General features: G+C 59.1%; 1 protein-coding gene across 2 annotated transcripts in view; it reads left to right on the top strand.

Annotated features, from left to right (window-relative positions):
• Nucleotides 1-10,000, top strand: part of LOC144487103 (protein c-ets-1-B-like) — an 89,108-nt gene that overhangs the window by 78,522 nt on the left and 586 nt on the right. For both annotated transcript variants that reach the window (XM_078205166.1, XM_078205165.1), the window contains 2 exons: nt 5,304-5,422; nt 9,243-10,000. The exon at nt 9,243-10,000 is cut by the window's right edge. In XM_078205166.1, the coding sequence (XP_078061292.1) occupies nt 5,304-5,422; nt 9,243-9,458 (335 nt within the window). In that variant the 3' untranslated portion in view covers nt 9,459-10,000. The remainder of the gene's footprint in view (nt 1-5,303; nt 5,423-9,242) is intronic.

Raw genomic sequence — 10,000 nt, 5'->3', positions numbered from 1 at the left:
AGATTCCCACCACCCTCTGAGTGAAAAAGCTTTTCTCAAATCCCCTCTGAATCTCCTGCCCCCCCGACCCTAAAATTCTGCCCCCTCGTGACTGACCCTCAACCCAGGGGAACAGCTGCTCCCTGTTCACCCTGTCCCTCCCCCTCAGAATCTTATACACCTCAATCACGCCCCCCCCTCAGCCTTCTCTGCTCCAGAGAAAACAATCCCAGCCTATCCAGCCTCTCCTTACAGCTGGAATGCTCCATCCCAGGCAACATCCTGGTGAACCTCCTCTGCACCCCCTCGAGTGCGATCACACCCTTCCTGTGGTGAGGTGACCGGAACTGCACACAGTGCTCCAGCTGTGACCTCACCAACGCTCTGTACAACTCCAACATTACCTCCTTGTTCCTATACTCTGTACCACCACTGATTAAAGCAAGTGTCCCATTTGCCTCCTGAACTATCCTATTCACCCGCTCTGTCACCTACAGGGATCTGAATTATCCCAGGATCCCTCCATTCCTCTGAGCATCCCAGCGTCCAGCCGTTCATTAAATACTCCTCTTGTTTCTTCTTCCAAAGTTCATAACTCTTGTCATGTTCTGATGATCTATCGAAGGGCAATTTGCAAGTTACTTTGCACCTTGATATTATTTTCACTGATCTATTAACACAGGTAATTCATTCTGGAGCATTTGTGGCAATCAGTTTAATGATTTTGTAACAGAACGAAATGTTCCGCATCACCAGATCACAAGCATTAGGAACAGGAGGAGGCCAAGCAGCCCCTCGAACCTGTTCCACCATTCAATACATTATGGCTGATCTCATCCTGGCCTCAACTCCACTTTCCCGTCTGTCCCCGTCGTCCTCTTGTCAATCCTAAAACTCTCGAACCCAGCCATGGATCTATCCAGTGATGTGGAGATGCCGGCGTTGGACTGGGGTTGGACTCTATCCAATGGCCCACAGCCCGATGGTATCACCACTGCCCCCTATGGGAGAACATTTCACAGACTAACCACCCACTGAGTGAGAGAGAAAAAGATCCTCTGCATTCCCATCGTAATTGGAGACCCCCTCATTCTGAAACTGTGTCCCCTTGTTCTGGAGTCCACCCACGGGACAGAAACATCCTCCCAGCGCTCACCCTCTCCAACCCTATCAGAATTTTATACATCTGAATAAGATCACCTCTCATTCTTCAAAACTCCAATGGGTATTGGCTCAATCAGCTCAACCTTTCCTCATCATACACATCCCATTCATCCCAGGAATCAGTCTCGTGAGCCTCCTCTGAACTGCCTCCAAGGTGAGTCTATCCCTTCTTCAGTAAAAAGACAAAAGCTGTACACAGTAACTCAGGTGCAACCTCAGCAGAGCCCTGTACAGATGTAGTGGGAGTGCCCTGCCTTCACATTCATTTCCCCTTGCAATAAACAACAACATCTGACAAGGGAGTATTCAGTGAATGGCAACGACAAGAGAAGGTTCTGTGGAACAAAGGGACCTTGGTGTCCCCTGATCTCTGAAAGCGGAAGGGCAGGTTAATAGGGTGGTGAGAAAGGTGTATGGGGCACTCGCCTTTATCAGTCGGGACATAGATTACAAAAGCAGAGAGGTCATGATGGAGTTGTGGAGAACTTTGGTGAGGCCACAGCTGGAGCACTGTGTGCAGTTCCAGTCGCCACATTATCGGAAGGATGTGATTGCACTGGAGGGGGTGGAGAGGAGATTCACCAGGATGCTGCCTGGGATGGAGTGTTTCACTTATGAAGAGAGGCTGGATGGGCTTGGGTTGTTTTCATTGATGTGGAGATGCTGGTGTTGGACTGGGTGAACACAGTAAGAAGTCTCACACCAGGTTAATGTCCAACAGGTTTATTTGGTAGCAAACGCCACTAGCTTTCGGATCGTGCTGCTCCTTCGTCAGATGGAGGGGGGGGCACAGTACAGTGCAAGGGGGGGCACGGTACAGTGCAAGGGGGGGGCACGGTGCAGTGCAAGGGGGGACACACACGGTGCAGTGCAAGGGGGGGCACGGTACAGTGCAAGGGGGGGGCACGGTGCAGTGCAAGGGGGGACACACACGGTGCAGTGCAAGAGGGGGCACGGTACAGTGCAAGGGGGGGGCACGGTGCAGTGCAAGGGGGGGCACACACGGTGCAGTGCAAGAGGGGGCACGGTACAGTGCAAGGGGGGGCACACGGTGCAGTGCAAGGGGGACACATGGTGCAGTGCAAGGGGGGGGGCACGGTGCAGTGCAAGGGGGGGGGACACATGGTGCAGTGCAAGGGGGGGGGGACACGGTGCAGTGCAAGGGGGGGGGCACGGTGCAGTGCAAGGGGGGGGGGACATGGTGCAGTGCAAGGGGGGGGGCACGGTGCAGTGCAAGGGGGGGGGACACGGTGCAGTGCAAGGGGGGGGGACACATGGTGCAGTGCAAGGGGGGGGGGACACGGTGCAGTGCAAGGGGGGGGGCACGGTGCAGTGCAAGGGGGGGGGGACATGGTGCAGTGCAAGGGGGGGGGCACGGTGCAGTGCAAGGGGGGGGGACACGGTGCAGTGCAAGGGGGGGGCACGGTGCAGTGCAAGGGGGGGGCACGGTGCAGTGCAAGGGGGGGGCACGGTGCAGTGCAAGGGGGACACATGGTGCAGTGCAAGGGGGGGGGACACATGGTGCAGTGCAAGGGGGGGGGGACACACGGTGCAGTGCAAGGGGGGGCACACGGTGCAGTGCAAGGGGGGGGGCACGGTGCAGTGCAAGGGGGGGGGCACGGTACAGTGCAAGGGGGGGGGGACACGGTGCAGTGCAAGGGGGGGGGCACGGTGCAGTGCAAGGGGGGGGCACGGTGCAGTGCAAGGGGGGGGGCACGGTGCAGTGCAAGGGGGGGGCACACGGTGCAGTGCAAGGGGGGGGCACGGTGCAGTGCAAGGGGGGGGGCACGGTGCAGTGCAAGGGGGGGGACACATGGTGCAGTGCAAGGGGGGGGACACGGTGCAGTGCAAGGGGGGGGGCACGGTGCAGTGCAAGGGGGGGGGACACATGGTGCAGTGCAAGGGGGGGGGGACACGGTGCAGTGCAAGGGGGGGGGCACGGTGCAGTGCAAGGGGGGGGGGACATGGTGCAGTGCAAGGGGGGGACACACACGGTGCAGTGCAAGGGGGGGGGGCACACGGTGCAGTGCAAGGGGGGGGGCATGGTGCAGTGCAAGGGGGGGGGCACACGGTGCAGTGCAAGGGGGGGGCACACGGTGCAGTGCAAGGGGGGGGCACGGTGCAGTGCGGTTAGGGGTGCAGAACCTTAAAATTGGAGCCAGGCCGTTTGCAGGTGAGGAGGGATTTGACTTCCTCACACAGAGTGGGGGTGGGGGGGGGGTTTGTAAATCTGGAACTCTCTCTCCCCCCTCCCCCTGGGAGCTGTGTCCGGGCTCAGAGGGTCAACTCAGCGTTTCAACACTGAGATCAATCGATGTTTGCTGAGTTAGTTTATTTAAGGATTATAGAATCCAGGCAGAAGGTTGGGGGGGTTGGGGGTGTGGGGGTTGGGGGGGTTGGGGTGGGGGGTGATTGGGGGTATGGGGGTTGGGGGGGTTGGGGTGGGGGGTGATTGGGGGTGTGGGGGTTGGGGGGGTTGGGGTGGGGGGTGATTGGGGGTGTGGGGGTTGGGGGGGTTGGGGTGGGGGGTGATTGGGGGTGTGGGGGTTGGGGGTGGGTGGTGGGGGTTTGGGGGCTGGGGCAGTGGGGTGGTTGGGGGGATGAGGGGGTTGGGGCGGTGGGGGGTTTGGGTGGGTGGGTGGGGGGAGGTTGTGGTGGTGGGGGGTTAGGAATCAGGGGGTTGGGGTGGCGGGAGGTTGGGGTTCGGGGAGGTTGGTGTGCGGGGAGGTTGGGGGTGTGGGGGAGGTTGGGATTGTGGGGGTTGGGGGGTTGGGGTGGTTGGGGTTGGGGTGGGTTTGGGTGTGGGTGGCTTGGGGTGGGGGTAGGTTGGGGGGCTGGGGATTATGGGGGTGAGGAGTTGGGGTGGGGGGAGGTTGGGGGGTTGGGGGGTTGGGGTGGGGGAAGGTTGGGGGGTGGGGGTTAGGTGGTGAGGTGTTGGGGTGGGGGATGTTGGGGCCTTGTGGGGTTGGGGTGAGGGGAGGTTTGGGGGTGGGGGTTTAGGGGGGTGAGGTGTTGGGGTGGGGGGAGTTTGTGGGGTTGGGGTCGGGGGAGGTTGGCGGTGTGGGTGTGGGGGGATGGGGGTTGGGGGGGTGGGGGGATGGGGCTGGGGGGGTGGGGGATTGGGGACGGGGAGGTTGGATGGCTGGGGGGTTAGGGGGGTGAGGGGTTGGGGTGGGGGGAGGTTGGGGGGTTGGGGTGGGGGAAGGTTGGGGGTTTAGAAGTTGGGGGATGGGGGTGTGGGGGTTGGGGGGGTGGGGGTTGGGGGGTGGGGGCTGGGGGGTGGGGAGGTTGGGTGGCTGGAGGGTTAGGGGGTGAGGGGTGGGGGTGGGAGGAGGTTGGGGGGTTGGGGTGGGGGGAGGTTGGGGGTGTAGGGGTTGGGGGATGGGGGTGTGGGGGTTGGGTGGGTTGTGTGGTGGGGGTTGGGGGGTGGGAGTTGGGGGTGTAGGGGTTGGGGTGTGGGGGGGTGGAGGTTGGGGGTGGGGTTGTTGGTGTGGGTGTTTGGGGGATGGGGGTTGTGGGGGTTGGGGGTGTGGGGGTGTGGGGGTTTGGGGGTTGGGGGTGGGGTTGTTGGTGTGGCTGTTTGGGGGATGGGGGTTGTGGGGGTGGGGGTGTAGGGGTTGGGGGATGGGGGTGTGGCGGTGTGGGGGTTTGGGGGTTGGGGGTGGGGTTGTTGGTGTGGGTGTTTGGGGGGTGGGGGTGTGGGGGTTGGGTGGGTGGTGTGGTGGGGGTTGGGGGGGGAGTTGGGGGTGTAGGGGTTGGGGGATGGGGGTGTGGGGGTGTTGGGGTTTGGGGGTTGGGGGTGGGGTTGTTGGTGTGGGTGTTTGGGGGTTGGGAGTTGGGGGTGTAGGGGTTGGGCTGTGGGGGGGTGGAGGTTGGGGGTGGGGTTGTTATTGTGGGTGTTTGGGGGATGGGGGTTGTGGGGGTTGGGGGTGTGGGGGATGGGGGTGTGGGGGGTTGGGGGTTGGGGGTGGGGTTGTTGGTGTGGGTGTTTGGGGGATGGGGGTTGTGGGGGTTGGGGTGTTGGGGGGGAAGTTGGGTGGGTGAATGGAGAAGCTGCTTCAAGGGGTTGAATTATTCCCCCTTTCAGAGCAGTGAGGTATTTAATATATTTTATATTTGATATCTGAATGTGTGATGATTTTAATGCTCTCACCCTCCAGGGAATGGCCCCATTCAACTCTGGCAGTTTCTCCTTGAGTTGCTATTGGATAAATCCTGCCAATCCTTTATCAGCTGGACGGGAGACGGTTGGGAGTTCAAGCTCTCTGATCCCAGCGAGGTGAGTTGGTCTCAGCCTGACAACCTAAGACACACCTGGCATTTACATAGCACCTTCCCCCACCTCCACACATCCCAACGCACTGCCCAACCCCACGTCAAGCACATTGCTGAGAAGGCACTCACTGTCCACAAGCAGGGGAGGCATCCTGCTGCACAGCAAGATCCCACACAAAGAGAAATGCAATTGAACAGCGGCACGGTGGCACAGTGATTGGCGCTGCTGCCTCACAGCGCCAGGGACCTGGGTTCAATTCCCGGCTTGGGTCACTGTCTGTGTGGAGTCTGCACGATTTCCCAGTGTCTGCATGGGTTTCCTCCCACACTGCAAAGGTGTGTAGGTTAGGTGGATTGGCCATGCTAAATTGCCCCTTCGTGCCCAAAGATGTGCAGCTTAGTTGGATTGGTAAAATACGTGGGGTTGTGAGGATAGGGCCTGGGTAAGATGCTCTGTTGGAGAGTCAGTGCAGACTTGATGGGCCGAATGGCCTCCTTCTGCACTGCAGGGATTCTATGGATTGTATGAATTACTGACTGGATAAGTGATATTAATGAGTTTGGGGAAATGGTAAATGTTAGCCCAAGGACAGTGTGGCATGGAAATTCGGTCCAAGTGAGGATAGGGTCGCCATTCCTCGAGGCATCTAGGATGCAATCCCATTGGATATGGAACATATCCAAACATATCTGAGTGTAGATTCCCGTCCTGTCGGTTTGTGTGGAATCTTTAGGACTCTTAACTCCAGAAGAAACCTTCAGCCTCTCTGTGGGAGGATGTGTGTGTCAGGGAGTGTCAGGGTGTGTGTGTCAGGGAGTGTCAGGGTGTGTGTGTCAGGGAGTGGGAGGGTGTGTGTGTCAGGGAGTGTCAGGGTGTGTGTGTCAGGGAGTGGGAGGGTGTGTGTGTCAGGGAGTGTCAGGGTGTGTGTGTCAGGGAGTGTCAGGGTGTGTGTGTCAGGGAGTGTCAGGGTGTGTGTGTCAGGGAGTGGGAGGGTGTGTGTGTCAGGGAGTGTCAGGGTGTGTGTGTCAGGGAGTGTCAGGGTGTGTGTGTCAGGGAGTGTCAGGGTGTGTGTGTCAGGGAGTGGGAGGGTGTGTGTGTCAGGGAGTGTCAGGGTGTGTGTGTCAGGGAGTGGGAGGGTGTGTGTGTCAGGGAGTGTCAGGGTGTGTGTGTCAGGGAGTGTCAGGGTGTGTGTGTCAGGGAGTGTCAGGGTGTGTGTGTCAGGGAGTGGGAGGGTGTGTGTGTCAGGGAGTGTCAGGGTGTGTGTGTCAGGGAGTGTCAGGGTGTGTGTGTCAGGGAGTGTCAGGGTGTGTGTGTCAGGGAGTGGGAGGGTGTGTGTGTCAGGGAGTGGGAGGGTGTGTGTGTCAGGGAGTGTCAGGGTGTGTGTGTCAGGGAGTGTCAGGGTGTGTGTGTCAGGGAGTGTCAGGGTGTGTGTGTCAGGGAGTGTCAGGGTGTGTGTGTCAGGGAGTGGGAGGGTGTGTGTGTCAGGGAGTGTCAGGGTGTGTGTGTCAGGGAGTGGGAGGGTGTGTGTGTCAGGGAGTGTCAGGGTGTGTGTGTCAGGGAGTGTCAGGGTGTGTGTGTCAGGGAGTGGGAGGGTCTGTGTGTCAGGGAGTGTCAGGGTGTGTGTGTCAGGGAGTGGGAGGGTGTGTGTGTCAGGGAGTGTCAGGGTGTGTGTGTCAGGGAGTGTCAGGGTGTGTGTGTCAGGGAGTGTCAGGGTGTGTGTGTCAGGGAGTGGGAGGGTGTGTGTGTCAGGGAGTGGGAGGGTGTGTGTGTCAGGGAGTGTCAGGGTGTGTGTGTCAGGGAGTGTCAGGGTGTGTGTGTCAGGGAGTGTCAGGGTGTGTGTGTCAGGGAGTGTCAGGGTGTGTGTGTCAGGGAGTGGGAAGGTGTGTGTGTCAGGGAGTGTCAGGGTGTGTGTGTCAGGGAGTGGGAGGGTGTGTGTGTCAGGGAGTGTCAGGGTGTGTGTGTCAGGGAGTGTCAGGGTGTGTGTGTCAGGGAGTGGGAGGGTGTGTGTGTCAGGGAGTGTCAGGGTGTGTGTGTCAGGGAGTGGGAGGGTGTGTGTGTCAGGGAGTGTCAGGGTGTGTGTGTCAGGGAGTGGGAGGGTGTGTGTGTCAGGGAGTGTCAGGGTGTGTGTGTCAGGGAGTGTCAGGGTGTGTGTGTCAGGGAGTGTCAGGGTGTGTGTGTCAGGGAGTGGGAGGGTGTGTGTGTCAGGGAGTGTCAGGGTGTGTGTGTCAGGGAGTGTCAGGGTGTGTGTGTCAGGGAGTGTCAGGGTGTGTGTGTCAGGGAGTGTCAGGGTGTGTGTGTCAGGGAGTGGGAGGGTGTGTGTGTCAGGGAGTGTCAGGGTGTGTGTGTCAGGGAGTGGGAGGGTGTGTGTGTCAGGGAGTGTCAGGGTGTGTGTGTCAGGGAGTGTCAGGGTGTGTGTGTCAGGGAGTGTCAGGGTGTGTGTGTCAGGGAGTGGGAGGGTGTGTGTGTCAGGGAGTGTCAGGGTGTGTGTGTCAGGGAGTGTCAGGGTGTGTGTGTCAGGGAGTGTCAGGGTGTGTGTGTCAGGGAGTGGGAGGGTGTGTGTGTCAGGGAGTGGGAGGGTGTGTGTGTCAGGGAGTGTCAGGGTGTGTGTGTCAGGGAGTGTCAGGGTGTGTGTGTCAGGGAGTGTCAGGGTGTGTGTGTCAGGGAGTGTCAGGGTGTGTGTGTCAGGGAGTGGGAGGGTGTGTGTGTCAGGGAGTGTCAGGGTGTGTGTGTCAGGGAGTGGGAGGGTGTGTGTGTCAGGGAGTGTCAGGGTGTGTGTGTCAGGGAGTGTCAGGGTGTGTGTGTCAGGGAGTGGGAGGGTCTGTGTGTCAGGGAGTGTCAGGGTGTGTGTGTCAGGGAGTGGGAGGGTGTGTGTGTCAGGGAGTGTCAGGGTGTGTGTGTCAGGGAGTGTCAGGGTGTGTGTGTCAGGGAGTGTCAGGGTGTGTGTGTCAGGGAGTGGGAGGGTGTGTGTGTCAGGGAGTGGGAGGGTGTGTGTGTCAGGGAGTGTCAGGGTGTGTGTGTCAGGGAGTGTCAGGGTGTGTGTGTCAGGGAGTGTCAGGGTGTGTGTGTCAGGGAGTGGGAGGGTGTGTGTGTCAGGGAGTGTCAGGGTGTGTGTGTCAGGGAGTGGGAGGGTGTGTGTGTCAGGGAGTGTCAGGGTGTGTGTGTCAGGGAGTGTCAGGGTGTGTGTGTCAGGGAGTGGGAGGGTGTGTGTGTCAGGGAGTGTCAGGGTGTGTGTGTCAGGGAGTGGGAGGGTGTGTGTGTCAGGGAGTGTCAGGGTGTGTGTGTCAGGGAGTGTCAGGGTGTGTGTGTCAGGGAGTGTCAGGGTGTGTGTGTCAGGGAGTGGGAGGGTGTGTGTGTCAGGGAGTGTCAGGGTGTGTGTGTCAGGGAGTGTCAGGGTGTGTGTGTCAGGGAGTGGGAGGGTGTGTGTGTCAGGGAGTGGGAGGGTGTGTGTGTCAGGGAGTGTCAGGGTGTGTGTGTCAGGGAGTGGGAGGATGTGTGTGTCAGGGAGTGTCAGGGTGTGTGTGTCAGGGAGTGTCAGGGTGTGTGTGTCAGGGAGTGGGAGGATGTGTGTGTCAGGGAGTGTCAGGGTGTGTGTGTCAGGGAGTGTCAGGGTGTGTGTGTCAGGGAGTGTCAGGGTGTGTGTGTCAGGGAGCAGTGGGGGGTATCAGATGGAGTGGTAGAGTAATTCCCGCGGTGTTACCCTCCTCCCGCTGCACACCTGCACCCCCTAGTCACCGTTCAGCTGAAAGAATCCTTTGAGAATCCAGAGGGTGACCTGGAGCCACATCTCTCTCTCCCCAGATTAACCCCCTGTCTCTCTGCCCAGGTGTCCAAGCGCTGGGGGAACCGCAAGAACAAGCCCAAGATGAACTATGAGAAGTTGAGTCGGGGGCTGAGATATTACTACCACAGAGACATCATCCACAAAACGGCAGGAAAGCGTTACGTTTACCGCTTTGCCTCTGATGTGCAAACCCTTGTGGGAGAGACGCCGCAGCAGCTGCACGCCCGCCTGGATGTGAAGTCTGCCCAGGATCAGTGAGGATTGGGGAGTGGCAGAATCACCACTCAACCCCAGGTGAGAATGGGTCCTCCCACCATGGACTGGGAGGAGCTGGACTGCTCCATCTAACAGACTGAATATGAATCAGATTCACACCGACTGGGTACAATGTACAAACATCGACATTCAGCACAAAGACAGAGTTTCTGTCATTTAGACAAACCCCTGCTTCCCCTGCCAGTCTCCGGCTCACAAAGCCCCAGTCACTCACTCAGCCGTCTGCTGGGAGATACAAATAGCCAATGAAGCTGGAGCCAACCCCCGGGAGGCCGATTTTAACCCTGTGTGTGTGTGTGTGGGTGAGTGTGTGTGTGGGTGAGTGTGTGTGTGAGTGTGTGTGTGTGTCTGTGAGTGTGTGTGAGTGTGTGTGGGTGAGTGTGTGTGGGTGAGTGTGTGTGAGTGTGTGAGTGTGTGTGAGGAGTGTGTGAGTGTGTGTGTGCGAGTGTGTGTGTGAATGTGTTTCTGTGTGTGTGTGTGTGAGTGTGTGTGAGGAGTGTGTGAGTGTGTGTGGGTGAGTGTGT

Source organism: Mustelus asterias, unplaced genomic scaffold (assembly GCF_964213995.1).
Source record: "Mustelus asterias unplaced genomic scaffold, sMusAst1.hap1.1 HAP1_SCAFFOLD_594, whole genome shotgun sequence".
In the NCBI taxonomy this organism is placed as follows: Eukaryota; Metazoa; Chordata; class Chondrichthyes; order Carcharhiniformes; family Triakidae; genus Mustelus; species Mustelus asterias.
Note: the sequence above shows the minus strand (reverse complement) of the source record. Positions and strands in the feature narration are given on the sequence as shown.